The sequence below is a fragment of the Beta vulgaris genome, chromosome 4 (genome assembly GCF_026745355.1).
Source record: "Beta vulgaris subsp. vulgaris cultivar EL10 chromosome 4, EL10.2, whole genome shotgun sequence".
Classification (NCBI taxonomy): domain Eukaryota; kingdom Viridiplantae; phylum Streptophyta; class Magnoliopsida; order Caryophyllales; family Amaranthaceae; genus Beta; species Beta vulgaris.
The window spans coordinates 509,617-533,132 of record NC_079205.1 but is presented as its reverse complement, the minus strand read 5'-3'; the positions used below and the strand labels follow the sequence as shown (position 1 = coordinate 533,132).

The window sequence follows — 23,516 nt, the reverse complement described above, 5'->3', positions numbered from 1 at the left end:
ATGAAAAAGTTGTTTTCTTGGTATTTTTGTTACTTGTAAATGGATGTTGGTATTGTTATTGTATTTCAAAGTTTAGGTCAAATTAAAATTTTATGTCTCTGGTTTTGTAATTGATTTGAAAACTGCTTTAGTTATGTTAATTTGTTCTTCAATTATAAACTTTTTCTTTCACTATATATATATTTATGAAAGTTTATTTTAACTATTTTGAACTTCATTTGTGATATAATTAGGTCAAGCTTAACTTTCTCATTAGTGCCATCAGAATATATATACATGAGTAATAAGGAAACCCTTATTATTAGGAAACAAATCATTAGCTCCTAATATTACGCTAACACCCCCCCTCAAGTTGGAGCATGCAAATCACAGATGCCCAACTTGGAAATAAGAAAATCAAACTGTTTCTTCCCAAGTGCTTTGGTGAAAACATCAGCTAGTTGATCAGTAGTAGGAACATAGGAGGGAGCAATGAGACCCTCATTAATGGCATCACGAACGAAATGGCAGTCAACCTCAATATGTTTAGTACGCTCATGAAAAACAGGATTTTGAGCAATATGGAGGGCGGACTGACTATCACAAAATAGAGAGATAGCCTTAGGATGATGAACGCCAAGACTAAGAAGAAGACCCTTGAGCCATTTGAGCTCACAAGTAATCGAGGCCATAGAGCGATATTCCGCTTCTGCAGAGGAGCGAGAAACTGTATGTTGTTTCTTAGTCTTCCAAGAGATAGGAGAGGAGCCAAGAAAGACTAACCATCCCGTAAGAGACCGACGAGTGACAGGACAAGCAGCCCAGTCAGAATCACACCAACCTTGAAGAGACAAATCACAGGCAGAACTAAGCAGAATACCCTGTCCCGGACATCCCTTCAAGTAACGAACAATGCGATGCGCGCCATCCAAATGACGCTGAGTAGGAGCATGAAGAAACTGAGAAAGCACATGAACAGCATACTGAAGATCAGGACGAGTCACAGCAAGATATATTAAGCGACCCATGAGCCGACGATATGGTTCCGGATCGTCGAGAAGAGGGCCATCATCACGGCCGAACTGGTGATTTTGTTCAATGGGTTGGCGGCAGGCTTCGAACCAAGGAGTCCAGACTCAGAGATAATGTCAAGCGCATATTTGCGTTGACACAAAAAAATCCCATCTTTGCTACGAGCAACTTCAAGACCCAAAAATATTTCAGAACACCCAGATCCTTCATATGAAAGCAAGTCCCAAGATAAACTTAAACTGTTGTATAGCAGCAGAATCATTACCAGATATAAGATCATCAACATACACCAAGACATTAATTTGAACTCCTTTCTTAGTGTATGTAAAAAGTGAGTAATCAGAGTACGATTGACAGAAACCATAGGCTTTAAGTGCAGAGACCAACTTAGCAAACCAACAACGAGGAGCCTGTTTCAAACCGTAGAGAGATTTGCGTAAACGACAAACCTGATTCAAAGAGTCAGACTGAAAACCCGGAGGAAGTTTCATATAAACTTCCTCACTCAAATCACCATGCAGAAAAGCATTGTGAACATCCATCTGATGCAGCTCCCAATTCTTAGAGGCAGCAATAGCCAGGAAGGCGCGAACTGTAACCATTTTAGCCACTGGAGCGAAGGTCTCATTGTAATCAAGACCTTCAGTTTGATGATTCCCAAAAACAACCAGACGCGCTTTGTAGCGCTCAATACTCCCATCAGAGTGATATTTTATTTTGTAGACCCATTTGCTCCCAAGAGCCTTTTTACCAGGAGGAAGAGAGGCCATGGTCCAGGTGCCATTTTTTTCGAGTGCTTGAATCTCAGTTTGCATAGCCTGCTGCCATTCGGGATGTCGCATGGCCTCTTTAAAGAATGTGGTTCAGTACCTGCAGTGATAGCTGCCAAGAAATGCCGATGTCGCAAAGAAAATTTGTCACAACTAACATAATGTGCTATAGGAAATGGCGTACCTGAGGGTGCTGGTGGAGTAGGAGTAGAGAGAGATGGACTTGTAGGAGCGGAAGAAGCCATAGTAGTACAAGTAATGAAGTCCTTCAGACGAGTGGAAGGAACCTTGGACCGCATCCCACGGCCCAGAGTCGAATCCGTAGCCACGGAAGAGTGTGGCTCAGTAGAAGGCAGCTCGGTAGAAGGCGGCCCAACACGGGACTGCTCAGTAGCACACGGCCCAGCCGCTGGCGGCTCAAGCACACGCGGGCCAGCAGCAGATGACGAAGTAGAAGGAGGCTCAAGGACGGGCGAAGCGTCCAGCGGCCCAGTCACCGAAACGGGCCCAAATTCAGTAAATTCATCCCAATCAATACAAGGAACCGGGTCTATAGGGGGGTTAGAGGAAGCAAGAGGAGCACTATCCACACTAGGCAAGTAAGGAAACACATCTTCAATAAATTTCACATCCCGGGACACAAAGTACTGATTATTCTCAAGATCATAAAGTAACCATCCTTTTTTTGCAAACGGATAACCCACAAAAATACATTTTCGACTACGACTGGCAAACTTATCTCCCTTAGACCGTTGGTTGTAGGCAAAACAAAGACAACCAAAAACCTTCAATTCATCAAAATGAGGTGGCACACCAAAAAGCAACTCATAAGGGGTTTTCTTGTGAAGCAACAAAGAGGGAGTGCGATTAATAATGTGAGCAGCAGCTAAAATGGACTCCCCCCAAAAGGAAAGTGGAAGATGAGATTGAAAGCGAAGAGCGCGAGCAACATTGAGAATATGTTGGTGCTTGCGTTCAACTCTTCCGTTTTGTTGGGGAGTGCCCACACATGATTTTTGAAAAATAATCCCAACAGCAGTAAAATAAGATTCAAGACAATTGAACTCCGTACCATTATCACTACGCACAATTTTAATATCTTGAGAAAACTGACGCTTAATCATAGCAATAAAAGACATGAATAAACGAAACACTTCAGTTTTGTCAACCATTAAATAGACCCATACAGCACGGGAATAATCATCCACCAATGTCAAGAAATAACGAGACCCACAAGAAGAGGGTGTCGAATAAGGACCCCATAAATCACAATGAACCATCTCAAATATCCGAGAAGCTTTATTTTCACTTAAAGTAAAACTACACCTAGGTTGCTTAGCTTTGTAACAAACAACACAACCTTTGTCTAAACTAGGTGCAGAAGAAACAAAAGGAAGTAACTTCACTACAGCTTCAGAAGCATGCCCCAATCTCATATGCCAGAAAGCCAAATCAGAAGTAGCAGAGGAACCAGTAGCCAGAGAAACCGCAAGAGCAGAATGAGGCTTCCGAAAATAGTAAAGTCCATCCCGTCTCTCACCCGTTCCAATCAGCTCCCTCGAATGATGGTCCTGAATAGCACAAATGTTAGTAGAAAAAGTGACAAAGCAAGACAAGTCATCACTCATTTGAGTGACCGAGATCAAATTACATCGCAGATGAGGAACATATAGCACATTATGAAGAACAAGACTATCACTCAAATGAACAGTACCAGATTGAGTAGCCATAACCGAAGCCCCATTAGGAAGGCCAACCGGACACTCATCAATAGTAATAACATCACACAAAAAAGAAAGATCACCCGTGACATGATGAGTACAACCAGTGTCGATAATCCAAGATGAAAGCTCGAACTTACCATTTAAACGGTTCGAAGGGGTAGTAGATGCATTACCAAAAGTGGCAAAGAGTGCTTGCCATTGTTCGGGATGTGCAGGAGTAGTGCCACTCGGCCCCGGTACAGTAGGAGCCTCGGCAGGAGTGGCATTGGCACGCACACCACCCCGACCGCGGCCAGCAGGAGGCGCGGATGATGTTGGACGACCACGGCCGCGAGCTGCACCCTCCTCGGTTTTATGCCCATATTTTTCGTACCACCAATCTGGGGTACCGTGAAGAGTAAAACAGGTGGACTCGTCATGGCCGGTTTTCTGACAATGAGAGCAAGTGAGAGTTGATTTGTGAGTGCGAGACACCGCACTGCCCCGTCCACGAGAATCAGTCCGAACCGCGAAGCCGAGAACTTCCGGTTTCTCTTCCTTCAAGCGAGTGAAACCACGAACTCGCTCCTCTTGAGACACTTGTTGAAATGCCTTGTTTAAAGTTGGAAGAGGATCTTGAGACAACAAAGAGGACCGAAGAGAGCCATAGTACTCAGAATATAGACCAAAAAGAAACTGATGAAGTTGATCACTGTCGCGCCGTTTCAACAAGGCAGGACCAAGTTCACCACAAGTACAGGTAAGAGGGGGCTCATGGAGAGCCAATTCATCCCACAAAGCTTTTAGTTTACCATAATAGGTAGCCACGGGCATGGTTTTCGGTTGCTCACACCGAATAATGTCAGCTTTTATTTGATGAATACGAGTGCCATTAACGACAGAGTAACGTTCATGTAAATCATCCCACAAGATCTTTGCATTATCATAGTAAGAAAGAGTCGAACTTACCTCCGGATCAATAGTATTGGTTATCCAAGAAACAAGCATGTAGTGAATAGTATTCCAATCATCCTCTGTACATGGCGGTTTAGGGACGGTGATAGAGCCGTCAAGAAAGCCGTACTTGCGGCGGGAACACAAGGCCACGCGAATGGCGCGAGCCCATGCATCGAAATTGGTAGACTTGAGACGAACGGGAGTGATGAAATCCCCTGGTCGATCTTGTGGACCGAGAAAGAAAGGGGAGTTGATGGCAATTTTGGTAGAGTCAGCGGCAGGCTGGGCGGCGTCGTCGCCGGCCATGATGCGGCGGTAGTAGGGTTAAAAAAAATATTGGGTTTGCAAAGTTGGGTGGCTCTTGATACCATGATATAATTAGGTCAAGCTTAACTTTCTCATTAGTGCCATCAGAATATATATACATGAGTAATAAGGAAACCCTTATTATTAGGAAACAAATCATTAGCTCCTAATATTACGCTAACAATTTGATATACATATTTTAGATTGGGAAGGGCTATGATTGAGGAAAATCTCAAATCTTAATAGGTAATATTTTTTATTGAATGAAGAGTTAAAAAGTTTTTTCAAAGGAGGACACCATAGCTCCCCTCTTGGCTTATATAATAGAGATAATCGATGTATTTGTGTATGTTAGTTTTTTTGTAAAAAGATAAAGATTCCTCGTAAATGGGGAGAATTTAGAGTTTTAACTTTAAAATAGATGATATCGGTTTGCGAAATTAAATGGAAGTACTAGAATTATCATGGTCGATTCTCGTTTTAGCTTAGCAATTACGAATGAAGTCATTGTTTTGAAAATTCTCTATCTAATGGTCGGGACTCGGGAGGCTTCATTCATTTATCTCATTAAAACTTCTCTATCATGGGGGGAATATCGAGGGAGAGGTGGTAGCTCAGTGGAGTAACACCGCCCAAAGTTTGAATCCTCATCCCAATATATTGTTGGGGGCATATACTTACTTTTGGACTGTTTAGCACGAGTTTGTCTTCGAACCAATTATCTTTCCTAATTAAAAAACAGAGCAAAGAATACGAGAGTACCCAGGTGTCATGTCATTAGAAAAAATGACTATATGCATGGTCATGAGCCAAAAGTCTTATATGTCTACTATTACCTTCTGTTTTTTTTAGGTGACCCGTTCTCTTGGGCACACATGCCGATGCACTATTTTAAACCTTTATATATCTCTAATCATCAATGAGCAAAAATTACAAAAAGTTGATGTTATGAAAATATATATTGAGATGAATCTAACAAGATCACACATGGCTATATATTTTCTTAAGTATAAATCACAAAAGATAGTCAAAATTACACATGTAAATAGTGTTAAAAGTTATTAAAACTATAAATTTAGGTCTTTAGGATTGTTAATTGTGCGACCATGATGTCTCATACATCCACATGTAAGTTTAAGTTTTTGACCACGAAAATCTTCTCTCTTTACAACTTTCATAAATTATCGAATCAATTAAAAGATTACTCGATTCATTTTTGTTCATGAATAATATAGACCCAACAAACTTATTAGTTATTATACAATATGTTTCAATCAACTAACCAATTAATTAACATTAATTTTTATTCTTCTAAAACACAATTAGACTTGATAAATGTTATACTACTTCTATTTAGGATGTGTTCACTTTAATTTGAAAAATAAGTTTCAATCTCAATAAGATCATATCATGTCTAATCAAATTTCATGAAATCTACACAATACTAAAAAAAAATAAGTTTCAATTTTCTTAAGATAAAGAGAACGCATACTTAACAACGGTGTAGATGATACACATCCTACCATTTTATATTTGTTTCATACTCCCCCTGTTTTTTTTATCATTCCTACTTTTATGTGCGCGTCTTCCAATGCACGTTTTAAAACTTAAATATCTTTCATTATATATTAGTAAAATTATAACGATTGAATATTAATAAGTACTAATTGAGACGAATCAAACAAGATCCCACATGACTATGTTTTTTCTTATAAATTGAGAACATTTGAGAAGATTCTCTCTATGCATGAATAGTGTCAAGATTCCGAGTGAGAAAGATAAAAAACAACAGAGGAAGTACTTTCATAAACCGACTACTATAATATTTTAGGAGTTCTAGTTAAGGATAAAGAAAAGAAAAAAAAAAGTGCCCAAACCCTAACCCTCGATTACAATTTACAATTCGCTCTTTCTCTCTCTAGATTCATCGAAACACTCAAATTTTCGGATTCTCAGCATCAAAATTAGAGGAACAGGTAACTTCGATCTTCCAAAATATTGAAGGCTTGTTTATGAGTAATTTTGATTTAAGTTTTCAAATTTAAAAATCTGTTATCTTACACAAATTTGAGTAAGAATTTACAATTTATTTCTCGTAGTTTTCTTTTCATTTGTAACTTCAAAAAGATTCAGATTTTGGAGGTTCAGTTGAATTGAAGAATATGTGAAAGAGAGAATTAGCGTTTGATAGCTCGAATTTGGGGCTTTATTTTGCAATTTACATATATGCAATTGGAATATTGTTATGATTATGTAGAGCTGTAAATTAGCTGAGAAAACTGGGAAATTATGTCTTTTGTTAAAATTCATGATCTTTAATTTGGTGAATTAATGTGTTTGTAGTTTTGGATTGTAGATATTCTTTAGGTGGTGAAATAGAATGACTACAGCAGCTCGACCTACATGGGCACCTGCAAAGGGTGGCAATGAGCAAGGTGGTACAAGGATTTTTGGTCCATCTCAAAAGTATTCTTCCAGGGATCTTGCTGCACATACAAACCTAAAGCCGAGGTGAGTTATCTTACTTGCGGGCTTATTAGGATTACATTACGATTGTAGTTAGTTTTATCCCGTGCATTGCATTCTTTTGAAGGCTAATGATTAATATATTATGTAGAGATGTATGCTAAATGTGATGGTTCTCTGTTGCTTGATGTTGAAGTACATATTTAGCCGATCACACTAGGATTTTGTCCTTATGATTGTATACTAGATGTATCTGAAAGTATATTTGTAGTGTGCTGGTAGGTTTAGGGAAAAACTGGTGTCTGCAAGTGCTGTTTGCTGTATTGAGTATAGTTCTGGATTCTTGGCCACCTTTGGTGGACAAAGTTAGGGACAAGGGTCTGTTCAGTTTAAGTTATTTTCAGTCCTTATAAGAAAAAATAAGTTTAAATAAGTTTAGATTAGGTCCAATAAGGACTAATAAGGTCAAATTAATTCAGCTAAGCAAAACTAAGGTTTGGTACACTAACTAATTAAGGTCTGAGAAGTTCATATAAGTTCAGATAAGTACAAATAAGGTCTAATAGGTTAAACAAATATAAATTGAAAAGAACGGACCCTTAAGTCTTCTTGATAGCAGGATCTCAGGATGCTTTCATGGCCCGTTTGGTTAGTGTTAATAAATAGTGGTAATGGTAATGAAATTTAGTGTAAATTTGTAAAGAAGTTCTCTTGTCAATGACCATGGGAATGAAACTTCATTACAAAACATGGGTTTCCCATTATAAATTTTCATTACCACCCAATACCACATTCCCAAGTGGTAATAGATAGTAATGAGATTTTAGGAAGAAAATGGATATCTTGGGATGAAGTAGCATTATCATAGATAATGACATTGAATTTCTAGTACAAATTTACTCTATAATGCATTACCATTCCCACCATTTATGGCCTCTTACCAAATGGGGCTGTGAATTGAGTATGCATCTATCTAAGTTAAAGACAATAGTTTTGGAAAGGATACAGCTACGGCTATGATTAATTTGTAGGCTTCCCTCGTGTAACGGCCTAACGGGCAATGGTAAAATAGGAATATCCTTTGTCATTTCCATGTCTCCTATGCTGTAATTACTCTTAGGTTCTAGGAAATACCTTGTCCTGTCCCCCTAATGTTCTCATGGCCTTGATTTTCTACAGGAGAGACGGTCAGGACACCCAGGATGAAGTTCAGAAGAGGAACCTTCGTGATGAGCTAGAAGATCGTGAGCGAAGGCACTTTTCATCGAAAGACAAACCTTATGGTGGTAAGGAGATTTCAAAACACCAGATCTTTTGAATCTATTTTGGTGCTTAGCCCGGTAGCCATTGTTTTTTTCTACTCTTTCTCAAGGATGGATTGTCTTGTTAATCAAATTGTTTTCTCAATTTTGATTTTAATTATGTTATACTTCTATGTGGTATGCAGAGGATAGAGACCGAAGAAAGGGAGGCCATCTTCTCCTGGAAGGTAGGTGCTGCCTAATTGTTTTGTTGTTTTGCTGCATTTTATTTTTTTAATGCTTTGCCATTTAGTTATTGCTTTGATATTATTGTTTAGGATATATGCTAAAGATTTTCCTGCAGGGTCAAAAAGGGATGCTGAAGACCGTATTGCTCCTAGAAATGTAGATGCTGATGATTCTGATGTGGACGATAAAAGCGATGATGAAAGGTTGTTAAACAAACATGCAATTCTACTGTTACTTTTATCTTCAACTTGCTCACATTTTCACTTATGTGGTTCGACCAACTTATCTGTCAATTTTGTTATTACATTTTCATCTTCAATTTACTCTTTTTTTTGCATATGTTGAATGAAGGGTGAAAAAATCTAGGCTTTAGCTCTAGTTTATAGGCTTCAAATTAATGCATAAGGGTTTCTACTGTGAGCATACAGACTTCCTCTGCTCTATATCCTTTGTGCCATTTGCGTCTCTTCCAGTGTATTGAAGCACAGAGGACTGAAAATGCATCATTAGTAACAAAATGTTAATTTTACTGCAGTGATTAAGCTGGTGAATCTTTGGATAAATCACATTAAGGAAGTCATGATAGTCACTTAAAATGGATTGTTATTCCACTGTGTCTTAATTCTAAACCTGGAGCTGTATTCATCACTTGGTGAAAATTGAGAGTCTCACTCAATAGCAATTGGAGGCTTCTGCCTACAGGTTGAGAGAATATCCTTTTTCTTTTCTTTTTTTCCCCTGGTCTCATAGTTTCTCACTGCCTCCGGTGCATGTCCTGTGGCATAGAATGCTAATTTTTTTTTTATCTAAGTGCTGAACATGACTTGAGAGATTGCTTCAGCTCTTGATCAGGACTCTAAGTAGTTTGAGGATAGTTTGGAGTTTGTCCTACAAATATTCGAGGGCTATCGGACAGATTTTTTTTCAAAAATCCTTTCTGCTTCTTGGGACGAATCTTTTGTTCTTGTATATGATTTTTTTAACATGTTTCTTATGGTTAACTTCCTTCTTTTGTCAGTGATGATGACGATGATGATGATGAGGGTGACACTGAAGCGCTTTTAGCAGCGCTTGAACAAATAAGGAAGGAAAGGACTGAGGACAAGTTGAGAATGGTAGGAGTCTTATCCTTCAGGGCTTTTCACAAGTTAATAATTAGATTCTCCTCCTGTGGTTTTTCAAATGTCTTGTACCATCTTTCTTGGTTTTTCTTGGTTTTCGGTATTGCAATTTTATGGTGATTTGAGAATTGAAATATGTTGCTGGTGTGTCTTTTGCAGGATCGACAACAGCAAGAGGAAGAATTGAAAACCAAAGAAGCAGAACTTATGAGGGGAAATCCTTTACTTAATAATGTTACTGGTCCAACCAGCTTCAATGTGAAAAGAAGGTTAGCCTTCAAACTCTAGCCTAACATGGGGACTATATTATGTGATTAAAGGTGTGTTACTGTTTCCTGATTTCTTAGTTATCTTGTGTTTGTGGTGCAGGTGGGACGATGATGTCGTGTTCAAGAATCAAGCTCGTGGGGAAACGAAGAAAGCTAAGCGCTTCATCAATGATACTATCAGGAGTGATTTCCACAGGAAATTTCTTCACAAGTACATGAAGTAATTTGTATTAATTAATCATGAGATGACAGCTACTGTTTTCCTATATCCTTAACAATGTCTTGCAAAAGAATGTCCTTGGTCTTATGCGTGATGGTGCATTTCTGTGATTTGATTATGCGCAATGTTTGTACCGAAATGACCGACTTATGATTAATGTATCAAGGATTAAACTTCAATTCCCTGCATTTATGTAACTTCTTTTAAAATCTTTGGAAGCTCAATATCAAACATTTACCTGCCTATGTCTCCAAAGATGAACCCCATATATACTCATACTTGTAATCAAGCACGCAGCATATAGGCATTTGTGACTTTACGCATATAGATATGATCCATGGAAGACAAAATTGTCAATATGTTTATTAAGGAACCCACATCTTGGTTCTTTGTCCGACAACAATAGTTGTGTTTTCCTCAATGTCCTCAGCTAGGGGTGCTAATCGAGCTAGTCGTTCGTGAATTGAGGATTGCTTAAGTTGAGGATTGCTCAATTCGTGCTCGCTCAGTTTCGAGTCAAGTTGGTCATGAACAACTTGTTTAAAGTTTCGGTTCATCTTGAATTTTAGCATTTGAATATTATATCTTCTTTCTTTACAATTTTTTTTTCCTTTTATTCTAGATGAATTTATTTTTGTTATTGAGTGTTAATGTATTTTTTCATTTCAAAGATAAACCAATTGAAAACAACTGAGTTACGTGCAAGATATCGAGTTTTGAGCTCAATTGAGCGAGCTCAAGCTAACTCGAGTCGAGCTTTGAGCTTTGACCGAGACGAGTTCGAGCTACTCGCGAGCTGCTCAATTCAATTAGGACCCTCTCTCCTTTTCGTTCTTTTTACTTGATTATTCATTTTTCATGGAATTGCTTTGGTTGTAGGACGATGTCTCAAGCCAAACAAAGGAAAATGTTTTCACAGGAAACAACTTTCTTGAAAAGAATATCTTTTGTGGAGGAGAAAATGGATTTTGGTGCAACCAGACAGAGCCTAGATATCTGGGCAACATGTAAATTACACAGATAGATCCTGAGAATCCCATCATGAACAATAGAATGTACAAAAGTTAAACAATGTTACATTTGTGTGGTTATCTAGTAACCATTATCTTTACAACATATCTTTGAAAGGGCCAGCAATTCAAATAGCTTCAAGTGCAACAAAATTGCGAGACATGAATTCTAATGAAGCTGGCAAAAACTGAAAACAAGACTATGAACAATATACTAATTTACAGATGCAAATAAATAACTTTCAGTTACAACAAAAAAACGATTGATATAGCTTTCAATCAATCTACCAAAACAATGAGACTCAAATCAAATCACCAAATAATTACCCTCCCAATGACTGGGTAATACTTCTTGAGCAAATGTTCACATTAAACATGTGCCGGAGAAATTTCTGCAAATAGGTTATCCATGGTTCACGATTGAGGGCGTTCTCCAAATGATCGGAAACAAGTCGATCATGTACTCTTGAGATATCTGATGTCTACTCATTATTTTCCTTTGGTTCGTTCAGCACGAATTCAGTATACAAGTCCTTGAGGGCAATTACAACTGTTGTGATTAGAGGTCCCATTATTGCTCCCTGCATTACAGTAGAAACTACCTCAGAAAGGCAACATTTGATACCATACAACACTAAATTACTTCATCATGAGAGAAAAATCAACCCAAAACAGATATTTTAGCGAGAAAAGCCAAATGTAGAACAAGTTCAACAATAGAGATGTCGGTGTGGGGTTCACATCAAGTGGATTTATCAAAACGACCCCCTCTCACGTCACCAGTAAATTGTCTACACTTAGTGTCCCTCCTTCCCGAACTAGAGATTAGCGCTAAAGAATAATATCAAGTTGATAAAGGACGATAAACCATCACAAAGACACATCCATGAAAATCCATTCAACGCATACAGCCAGCGATGGGGAACACAAAATGTCTATCTTACTCCCAAGAGCACCAAGAACTGCTTCTGCTCATTTGGACGATTGACAAATGAGCAAAAAATGATCAATGAAAAAATTGCTTGGAAGCACCTAAGGATTTGTGTGGATCACATGCTTCAACTTTAATTGCAATGCAAATAAAGGCATTGAAACCATTGATCACACTATTTAATCCACCCATTGCCTCATTAGCAAGTTGAACTTTAAAGCTAGTAATATCAATGACTTCCAGGGTTCTAAACATATGATAGAGAATCACTTAAAAGTACCAAGCATGATTATTGCCCTCTAAATGCCATGGTATGAGTTAATTAGGACAAAAGATATCAACATAGCTGATAAGCAAGCAAGTAAATCAGGATCAAAACATGAATATTAATTAGCAAAAAAGGATGCCACCGCGGTTATAGTTTTACCTCAACAGCAGACGGGAACAATGTCATTCCACCAATAATGCTAAGCCCTGTAAGATATGCACTATGACCAGGTATATCCTCTAGGATTTCCGAAGCCCCATAATCCAAGAGCACAATATGAATTACTGACAAAATAATTGCCAATATCCACTTCCCCTCTAAAAGAAGCTGTACAGCAGCAGGGATGGTTGCCACGATAGTTGGGACAAGGGGCAACAAAGGGCTCACAAATGCAAGCAATGTGGACATATACAAGAAATGGATGGAGAACAGCCTAAAAAGCAGCCAAGTTAAACAGCCATGAACAAAAGCAATCTCAGCTGTTGCAAGCATAACCCCAGAGATAGCCTTATCAAGAACTTCAACACACCGAGTTCTTGTTGCATTTGAGACAGGAAGCAATTGCATCACTTGCTCAGTAACACCTCCAGAATCCGAGGTTATAAGGTAATACAAAACATAAAAGAACACCATCGATTGAGAAATAAAGTTGAAAACACCAGCTGCTCCAGAAAGAATTGAAGCAACAATCGTAAACATAAACTTAGCACCTCCACCAAGAACAGACTTACTACTCGAAAACACACGTTGTGCAACATCAAGTCCTTGCACAGCAAAACCCTTAACCTTCTCAACCAAATCAACCCGACTAGCAATCAACTCCCTAGCAATGGCATCAATATCAGTATAAATATCCCACCACTCTCGATCCTTAAACTTCATCCTCAAACCAATAAGCTTCTCCGCATAAGGAGAAGGTGACATAAGCTCAGTAGAACGCTCAGACTCATTCGTAGGCTTAATCACAAAATGCTTAATCCCAGTAACAAACTCAGTCATATTATACTGCATTGCCAACCCATCAATCTGATCAGACACCGTCTCATAAAACTTAGTCGTATAAGTATCCACCATCCCCGGAACATCATTCTCATCCATCCATTTCTTAATCCCAATCTTCTCAGCATAATTACTCTCCTCAACATGAGACTTCAACCCAAAAACCGCATCCCTACCTTCAACCCCAATCTTATAAGAAAAGAATATAACACAAGCTAAAAACCCAATAATCATAACAACAATCAAACCAATTGCAACAATAGTTTCTAACCCTTTAACAATCCTACTAGTAAAAAAAGCACTAACTCTACTCCTCCTAAAACTCAAACTCTTAAAATTCGACACAGCATCCATAGTATACTCTACACTATTAGCACGAAACATAAGCCCAAATCCCAAAATTCCAAATGCACCCAAAACCCCAAAACGTTCATAAACAAGTACAAATATACTAAATGATAATAGCCACCTCAACCACCTAGAAAACCCACTCCTCCTACGTTTACTACTACGGCTTTGATTAGTAGTGTTGATCTTATTATTCTTGAAAACGATCCGGGTAATCATCTCCCGGATCTCAATTATAGTACCCACAAACACCCTGAAAATAGCAACCGGAACAGCTAAGATGGTTTCAGTAAGACCCTTCTGAAGTGGGTCCCGCCAGAATAACACAAGGGTTTGTTGGATGCCACGTAAGGGGATAGAGCAGAGGATGGCCCACTGAAGTGGGCGGAGGTAGCCTTCTAGAAGACGGAAAACACCGTAGAGGGTGAGGAGAGAGAAAAGAAGGAAGGCGTGGGCCATGGCTATGTATAGGGCGAGTTTGACTTGTGGGTCGCCGGAGAGAGAAGATTGAGGTGGCGCGTGGGGTGAACGCGCCGTCGTAGGTGGTGGTTGAGGGGTGTTTGGGGAAGTGGGTTTACGGATCGATGCGGAGCGAAACATGTCTTGCCAAGGTGGGGAGGTGGTGGAGGAGGTGGAGGGGTTGTTTGGGTCTGAGTATGGAACAAGTTCCATAGGGTGGAATTGAGATTGATTAAGGAAATATTGATTGATTAAGGAATGTGATTAGTGATTTTAGATGAAATTAGAATTTGAATTGGGGGAAAATGTAATTTGGGGTTGATTAATGATTGATTAAGAGAGAGGGAAAAGGTTGGAAATTTGATTTGGGGTTGAAAATTATGGGAGGTTTTTGGGGGTGGAGGAAGAAAAAGATTGGATTTTTATTTGGGAGGATGAGGAAATAGAGTGGAGATGAAGGATTGGATTTGAATTTTTTTGTTTATTTTTATTTTTTTTGGGTTTCAAAGGTTTAATTTTGATTTGGATGTAATGTAGGGAAAGAAAGGTGGTTTTTTTTTTTATATTATTTTTTAAAAAAATTGAGGTGGGGATTGATTTAGAAAAGTAAATATCTAAGAAAAAATCAACTTTTAAAAAAGTAAAATAAATAAATAAAAGTGTTTGTGGAGAGAATTTAAAAGTGTAGTTGCTCTATTATTTGACATAGAGATTTTATTACTTTGTTATCTCAATTAATTTGCCATATACTTGTGAACATTTATCCTAATTTATGTGTATTTTTTTTTATTAATTTAAACTTATTTTTAAATATTGAAGTTTTTAATTATATATATGTGAAAATTATCAAAAATTAATATATTTAAGCTCATTGAAATGAATCTACTCGATTGTTATTCAGCGCCCTATAATTTCTTAGTAACACGATAACGCCTTATATACGTATTTTTAACATAATCAAGCTTACGACATAAGGACTTTATTTTTTCCTATTTCCGATTCATAACAAAAGCCTTTGTCTTACATAAACAGGATTCTACTCGTTAAGACATCCAAAATAATTATCATTAAAAGAGACAATCTCTAGTCATCAATGTAATGGAAGGAATTTAGGAAGTATCATAGAAAATAGCTCTCATTATTCAAAACATCTACGCTCTCTTAAGCTCCTTAACAAATTCGAGTATAAAGCACATCTCCGGAGAAGCAAACTGATCAACTAATTAAATAGCTAATGTTACTCGGTTTATTCTCCTTTTTATATTGAGCCTTGTATTAATTCCTCTCTTTTCTCAATCTTTATAAATGATATATTAGAATTTACCCCCTCGTGAAAGATAATAAAACATCCTAATTTCTAGAGGTGATCATTTTGGCCCGGTCCATTTTTGGGCCGGGTTTTTTCGGCCCGCGGTCAGCCCCGGCCCGAATTTTTTTTGGCTTTGGCCAAGCCAAAATCGACTTTTTAGTCTATTTTTTGGCTCGGCCCATTTTTGGCCCGCAAAAGCCCGCTAATTTAGGCCCGAAATAGCGAGTTTTTGGCACAAAAATTCGGCCCAAATTTAGGCTGGACCCGGCTAATGGGCAAATTTTTTTTTGTTGCGGCCCAACCCAAATCCGGCCCGATCCATGAGCACCTCTACTAATTTCTTTTTTTTTCTTATTTTTTAAAAAATCAAGTCATTTGACAAGGAGGGGACACAAAATTGAGAAAGAGTGAATTACCTGAATTGATGAGAGAAAATTGTTTGTGTGGGTGTAAGTTGTGAGTAAGGCAATGAAGAAGCATAGGATTAGAAAGATATAAATAGTATAACTCCATTATTATAAGCGGACAAATCCAATAAGAAAATGATTGGAATGAGAAAAATGTTACTCCCTTTTTTGGTTGCTTTCCCAGATTTTTGTTCAAGAAAATGCACCCATCAATTCATATCCATATGGTTGGCTGTCGGTTGTAAGACGTGTGAATATCTGCCTGTTTATTTATTTTTTCTGCTCTTTTTCTTTTTCTTCTATAGTTGAAGTCATAGAAGAAAAAGTACTACTATAATGCTGGAATCAGTAGCCAAGAATAAGATGACCAAATTTGTCATTGATTGGCCTTTCTTTACCTACTATGTCTATTACAAGCAGTTATTTAAGAGAAAAACTTTATCTACTTAATGGGTCAACAACCCACTATAAATCGGATAAATACATAATAGAATCTAACTTATGAGTTTTAACGCGACAGAGTAAAAAGATAGTATAGTTGTTTTTGTTCCCTTTGTTCTAGAGCTTATCAACTCCAACCCGACCCGATTTTTGGGTGAGTATGGCAGAATTTTTCTGTCTGCGATCGAACTAGGTACTTTTTTTTTGCTTTAGATCGGGCTTTGAGCAAGTCAAAAATGACTTTTTACTCTATTATTGGGCCCGGCCCATGACCACCTCTACTTTGTTCTAATGAAGTAGTTATTTAATTTTTTATTTCTAATGGGTTAACTACCCACTCAATAGATATAACTAGAGGTGGGTATGAGCAGGGCTGGCACGCGGCTCGGCCAGGCCCGAGCTCGCTCAAGGCCCGGCCCGTTGTCCGCTACGTGGGCTGCGGGACTGTCACAATCAAGAAATTTTATTCAGGCCCGCATCGGCACGAGCCCGTGGGACGAACGCTCATTTCCTTTGTTTTTTAGACTAAAACTGTCAAAAATACAAAAAAAAACAACATAAAACATGAGTCAGGCCCGCGGGCTCGTGAACCTGGGCTATGGAAAATTTTTGAAAATTTCAAACCCGACCCGACCCGTCATTTACCCAAGCCCGTAGGCCGAGCTCGTGAACATGCTCGGCCCATACCCAGCTCTAGATATAACATTGTCTGTAATTTAGATATTGTAAGCACTAACTAAAGTAGTTGTTGTCTTGTTGAAGTAAATTTAGTTGTTAGAGGTAGATATAAATTAACTTGTTGACTCCCATTAAAAAATGAAAAGTAAAATTAACCTGTTAAAATAAGTTATCTACCCAAACTAGCTAGTAGCTACTTAAATACTAGGTAGAAAAACCGTTTATTACAACTAGAATTGAGTAGCTTTTGAAGTACTCATAGAAGCTTTATATTCCCTAAAAAAGATTTTTAGTTTACTAAACATTACTCTAGTTTAATATTGGAGTGAATAGGGCATTTAGTATGTAAATTTTTCAACTAGTACTTATACTTCATTCGTTTCATAATACTCGCTACATTTTTCATTGCGGGAAGTTTTACATTACTTGCTACACTTCCTTTTTGGGCAATAAACTCTCTCCTCTCGCATGAGTCCGTGAATTGAGAAGTGTAGCAATAATATGAAACGGAGGAAGCAGAAGAAATTCATCAAATAACATGGTCAACTAGACACAAAGCCACTACTATGTTTGTTAATATTAGAAAATCAAACAAGAGCAGGCTGTTAATTTTTGGAGTGAAACTACTAATCTTTGATTAGAAACAATAAACGTATATATGATCATGAAATTACCTCAAATGCAGAAGGGAACAAAGTCATCCCACCAATGATGCTAACTCCAGTAAGATAAGTACTATAACCAGGTACATATTCTGCAATTTCAGATGCTCCATAATCCATGACCATAATATGAGTTATACAAAAGCTGATTCCCAAAATATATCTTCCATCCAACACTAACTCCACTGCTCCTGGTAAAGTTGGAAGCCAAGCAGGGAATATAGGAAGCAAAGGGTTGATAAAAGCAAGCATAGTTGACATATAAGCAAAATGCACAGAGAATAGCCTACATAGAAGCCAAGTGAAACACCCCTGAAAAAATGCTATCTCTGCTGTTGCTAAAAGCACCCCTGAGATTGCATTGTTAAGAGCTTCGACACATCGATCTTTGACGGGTTTCTCTAGAGGAAGAACTTTCATTACTTGCTCGGTAACACCACCGGATTCTGATGTCAGAAGGTAGTACAGAACCCAGAAAAATACTGTCAATTGTAGCAAAAATTGCATTATTCCTGCTGCTCCTGATACCATTATATGTCCTATGTAGATCAGAAAATGTGCACTTCCATCTAAGATGAATCTGCTGTTTGTTAATACCCAAAACCATATGTCCATTCCTTGAGTTGCCAGGCATTTTGCTTTGTTGAGAACCGGTTTTTCCATCAGATTTCCGAACTTGATGGTGTACTTTGTAGTGCGTGGAGTGCCAAGGAAATTGGATGAATTTTCAGGGAAATCATCAGTATAATATGGAGTTATCGCGAATTGCTTAATTACTTCAATGAGTTCTGACAAGTTGTATTTGGAGGCTAAACTGTCTATTTGTAGCAGTAATGTTTCATAGCATTCAGAAGTGTACCAATCTATCAACTCCACAGCAGGATTATTGCCATGTATCCATTTCTTCATGCAGATCTTTTCTGCATAGTTGCTGTTTTCAATGTGGGATTTTATTGAAATAACTGCATCTTTTCCTTCAGATCCAATTTGGTAAGTGAAAAAGGTTAAACCAGATAAGCTTCCGATGATCATTCCAATAATTAAGCACACTGCTAAGATTGTTTTCAGCCTGCTTAATATCCATCTACTAATTACCCTGCTAATTTTATCAAGATTTGGATTATGTTCCTTCCCTTCTGGTCCAGTACGCGTAGTGCTTCTTTGGCGAAAACTGTCACTTTTTAATGAAGATACTGCAGAGATTGTCGAAGAAGAGAGATTTGAGCTAAACATAAAGCCTAATCCAATGAGAGTGAACGCGCCAAATCTTCCAATCTGCTCATAAGTAAACACAAATAGACTAAAAGAAACAAGTCTTCGGACTAACTTTAAGAACCCATTATTCTCCGGCCTTACATCTTGGAGCTTGTTGTTCTCTCCACAGAAAACCCAGGAAAGTACATCACGAGCATCAACTATTGTTCCAGCAAAAGCGCGTAAAATAGCTACTGGCACTGCAAAGGCTGCATCTGTTAACCCTGAACTTAATGGCTCAGACCAGAAGTTGACTAGTGTGTCTTGGATTCCTCTTAGAGGAATTGAGCAAAGAGATGCCCACATAATTGGGCGTATATATTCTTCGAGTAATTTAGAGGCTCCGTAGGATAAGTTTATAAGAACTGTGAGTACTGCTTGTCCTAAGGTAAGATAGACTGCAGCCCATATCAGAGCATCAGAAAGAAAACCACTTCTGTGCTGATTCATTGTTTCAGGAGACTCTGGAGTACTTGCAATGACATTGGTTTCTTCAGGTGGCAATACTATCAAGTCAGATTCTACTGGAGTATCGTGTGCTTCATTCATGGTAGATGCTGCATTGTTCTCAGTAACTGGATTTTGGTTTCGAGGCGATACATCAGGTCTTCTGAAAGAAGCAGTGCGGAACATGGCTTGCCAGGGGACAGTTGATGAGTTGTCAGAGTTAAGGTTGAGATTTCTGTGAGGATTGTGGTCCATTGACAAAGAACGCAGCGCACAAATCTGCAATTGCAAGAAATTATGTCATACAGTCATATAGTTAATGCTACATCTCAACTTAATATGATCTATACTCTATCCAATAATGACTCAATTCACTATACAGATCACCATATTTAATTAATGTTAGCTAGCTTAGGCTTGTTTTGTACCCATTTCAATGACAAATTTAGAGTTTTAAGCGTTTTTCTTGAAAGCTCTTAAACAAGTTTTTGAAAAGTAAAAAAAGTAGTTTTCTGCTGTCATATATCAAGTTAGCAAGACTGTTTACGCAACTCGAATCATAGTATAATTGTTACTATCGTAAAACCAAAAACTGAAAACTGACAGTATATCGAACAATCCATTAACTAGTAGACCAGGGATTTAAATCCGTCTGCATCTATGACAGTTATGTCTCCTCAGGACAAAATGGAATTGAAAGAAAGGAAAAGGAAGAAACAGAAAGTAGGGAACTAAAATTCAAAGAATATATATACCTCAGGTGTGTTAGAAGAAGATGAGCTTAATTCTTGAATTTCTGTTGTATTTGTGATGGAAAAAGGATCAGATTTCGGCATTCGAAAAGAAGCAGAGAGACACATCTCCTTCCATGGGACAGTTTTACTACAGAACTGCAATTTTCTGTCAGTTTTTGAACAAGAAACTGAGCTCATCTTAGGCCTTATTTTTCCTAATATGTGAGTGACAAAAAAATTCTTGTTGTTGTAATGACAGAATTAAGAGTATGATGAATATATATACATATATAAACACATATGATTAGGAATATGTTGCATCTATAACATGACAATTGACAAGATGATGTATTATAGTATTAAGGAATTTTTCTTTCTTGGATCATATTGAAGAAATGATTTTCTACGTTGAATAATTAGGTAGATCATTCTTATACAGTTATATTATATAGTTATATCTAGGATGGTCCAAGTGACCAATCATATTGCTTGATCTTGCTTGCTATATATGTCAGCTGGTGGGAAATTTTATTTGATGAACAAAAATCAAGTATTTGTTACTTGCTAGTGGCTTCACTAGATTCCCTTTCTTTTTTGTTTAGGTACACAAATCTGTTTTTAGTAATCATAATTATAATTTTGTGTTTTTTCGAGTTTGAGTAGCAAGTTAAAACTTCGACATTTATTTATTTTTGAATACAACAATGTCGAAAGTCTTACTCATGAATAATAAGGACGGATGTATGAGACAATTTTTTTTGTTGGTCGTTCATATAGATATTCTACTCTCTTTATTCTCTTCTGTCAAGTGTTATATGCTCCTACAAACCTAATTCTTTTGTATTATTCTTCACGACGACCTTTATCCTTTATCTTTGGCTCCCCCACTTTTTCTCAAATCTTTAGACTTCCAATTCTCCTTTACTCTTACAGCCTTACCATTGTTGTATCATGTAGTAAAGTCTCACAAGTCTAAACCAACACTCTTGCTTTTGTCTTATTAGGTTTGCAATGATTTAAGGTATTCATGTAAGAGCTTCACTATTTGGGTCCATGAACTTTGTATAATACTACATAAAAGTATATAAATGAATAAAAAGGGAGGTTTTTTTAACAAACTAGATCATGTACACCAAAAGACTAAATTCTGAAGAAGTAATCTTTGTTTGACAACATTTTTATGCAAGCTCACTCAGATTTTAGCTTTTGGCATCAATAGGCTCACTCAAACCCTTGTAATTCTAGGAACTTTCTGCGCAACTTCGATTACAAGTATTTGTTAATCATGCTATTGCATGAGCAGTTAATCATAATTGTTAATTTAGTGATACGTAATGAATCAATTATTGTTAGTGGCCAACTGCTTTCTTAAGTTTGTTATGATACATCTTGATTAATGACCTTTAATACATAGGCTTTTATTAGAGACGAGTCTGATTACATACAAACCCGGTAAGGTGGCATGTTCTAAAACCAATTTCAATAGCTATAGATGTAGTAGTTCGCCAGACTTATATGTTACTATGTTAGTTATATCTTTCTCCCTATTGTTATTCAAATTTAAGGGTTCTCCCTTCTTGGGACGACTGATAATGAACAAGGAGATTCTATTTTAATATTATGAATTTATGATGTATGGGCCTATACATACGTACGTCGAAAAGAGAACGTGAACATATATACATAAGTCAAGTGAAATTTCATCTTAAAATTATTTGGCAAATCGGTGTAGTAACTTACCAAATTGACATGTCATCATCCTCTCTAAAATTTTCTTCAATATGGAACAAATTCATAAGTGAATTTTTTCTTTCGCGCGTCGAGTATGGAAAGGAATACAATTGTATAATGACATCTCCGAAATAGAGTTAATGATAACATTTGGACCATAAGTGAAAACATCTAATCAAATTTTATTAATTTTTTCTTTCATACGTCGAGTATGGAAAGGAATATATAAAGGAATACAATTATAATATGACATCTCCGAAATAGAGTTAATGATAACATTTATACCATAGGTGAAAACATCTAATCAAATTTGTTAATTATTACTATACATAATTTTGAAATTTGCGGCAATAGTTTAATTTTCTAAAGGCTAAGGTCTTTTCAGCATCGATTTTTGTTTCATATTTTCAATTTCTTGAAAACTAAAAACATAAATATGAAAATTATAAAAAGCAATTGTCGATTTTCTGTTGGATTAGTAGGAATAGACTAATTTTAAGTTAAAATACCACCTACATTATATGACTTCTAAAATTAATCTTAAAACCAAAAACTGAAAATCGATAGTAATATTGAACGGATCGCAAACTTACAAAACTATGAATTTTGCCTACCAACTAATAATCAAAGCGATATCAATCAAATATACCAACTAATCCTTGATGAATCAAACTAGAGTTGCTTATGATCAAGAAAAAGAGACGTTTTGCCTTTTCAGTTGCCTAACTATTAGACAATTAACTCGACTACTTCACAAAAATATTCAACAAAGAGCTATCATCCGATAAAATAATAAACACGATAATTTAGACATGTCCAAGTCCATACCATTCTAAAAGCCAATATAACTACATGCTTTACTTACTAATTCAATTCCAAAATATGTACCCCAAAAGCTTTTGTCTAAGACATTATAGAATTAATTTGATGTATTCTTTATCTTTTAATTACTCGTATAGGAGGTACGTTGCATGCTTTACTTCACAGTTTATTAAAGTATACTTTTATAGAGCACGTCGGCTGGATGTAAAGCAAAGGCCAACTCACAAACATCCAACGCAGTAGTAGTGCTTCATGACTACTAACATGTAATACATGCATTATAAATCAACCTATTAGCATACGTTACTAATTTAATAAAACTGACAAATTGTGAGCTCAATATCTCAACTTACCCACTGGAACTTCAAATTCACAATTTCATTCTGTTAGATATCGGTAAAGGGTGAAAAAGATGAATACTATGAAATACGAATCTTCTAGGCGTGTGTAGACACTTTCCCAAAAGCAATATTCCTACCCTACACTGAGCACGGGTTGCAAGGAATTCACTTCCGAGATACAAAGAAGAACAACAAATATCACGCTCGTTATGAGATTTGTCAAATGAGTGAAAGAAAGAAAATTTTTTGTAATGATGATGAACTTTTTATTTAATCCTTATGCAAGAGAGAATCTGATTTTTCATCTATCCTTTCATCATATGAGAATACTCATATATATACTAATGCTTCATAGTTTCTGA

At 37.1% G+C, this 23,516-nt stretch overlaps 2 protein-coding genes across 4 annotated transcripts; one reads left to right on the top strand and one right to left on the bottom strand.

Annotated features, from left to right (window-relative positions):
* The first annotated feature begins 6,564 nt into the window (after nt 1–6,564).
* Nucleotides 6,565–10,492, top strand: LOC104891978 (uncharacterized). 2 transcript variants are annotated; one of them, XM_010677768.4, is made up of 8 exons: nt 6,565–6,723; nt 7,104–7,258; nt 8,393–8,499; nt 8,661–8,702; nt 8,819–8,906; nt 9,722–9,818; nt 9,984–10,093; nt 10,194–10,492. In XM_010677768.4, exons 2-8 carry the CDS (start codon nt 7,128–7,130, stop codon nt 10,315–10,317), a joined length of 699 nt encoding a protein of 232 aa, XP_010676070.2. In that variant the 5' UTR covers nt 6,565–6,723; nt 7,104–7,127; the 3' UTR covers nt 10,318–10,492. The 2 variants fall into 2 exon arrangements, with proteins under 2 accessions (XP_010676070.2, XP_048498399.1); XM_048642442.2 differs by having other exon boundaries at nt 6,578–6,723; nt 7,091–7,258.
* An 877-nt stretch (nt 10,493–11,369) lies between these two features.
* On the bottom strand, nt 11,370–20,613 carry LOC109133538 (hypothetical protein). 2 transcript variants are annotated; one of them, XM_048642441.2, is made up of 3 exons: nt 20,282–20,613; nt 17,838–19,805; nt 11,370–11,904 (listed from the first exon to the last, which is right to left on the bottom strand). In XM_048642441.2, exons 1-3 carry the CDS (start codon nt 20,456–20,458, stop codon nt 11,806–11,808), a joined length of 2,244 nt encoding a protein of 747 aa, XP_048498398.1. In that variant the 5' UTR covers nt 20,459–20,613; the 3' UTR covers nt 11,370–11,805. The 2 variants fall into 2 exon arrangements, with proteins under 2 accessions (XP_048498398.1, XP_010676074.2); XM_010677772.4 differs by lacking the exons at nt 17,838–19,805; nt 20,282–20,613 and adding an exon at nt 12,682–16,212.
* Between the last annotated feature and the right edge of the window lie 2,903 nt (nt 20,614–23,516).

Excerpts from the sequence above, each read along its gene's own strand:
- LOC104891978 (XM_010677768.4), top strand. The coding sequence starts at position 7,128 with ATGACTACAGCAGCTCGACCTACATGGGCACCTGCAAAGGGTGGCAAT. Across the intron at positions 7,259-8,392 it reads CATACAAACCTAAAGCCGAG|GAGAGACGGTCAGGACACCC; the intron begins GTGAGTTATCTT and ends GATTTTCTACAG. Across the intron at positions 8,907-9,721 it reads GATAAAAGCGATGATGAAAG|TGATGATGACGATGATGATG; the intron begins GTTGTTAAACAA and ends TTCTTTTGTCAG.
- LOC109133538 (XM_048642441.2), bottom strand. The coding sequence starts at position 20,458 with ATGAGCTCAGTTTCTTGTTCAAAAACTGACAGAAAATTGCAGTTCTGT. Across the intron at positions 19,806-20,281 it reads CTTCTTCTAACACACCTGAG|ATTTGTGCGCTGCGTTCTTT; the intron begins GTATATATATTC and ends TTGCAATTGCAG. Across the intron at positions 11,905-17,837 it reads TGTTCCCTTCTGCATTTGAG|GGAGCAATAATGGGACCTCT; the intron begins GTAATTTCATGA and ends ACTGTAATGCAG.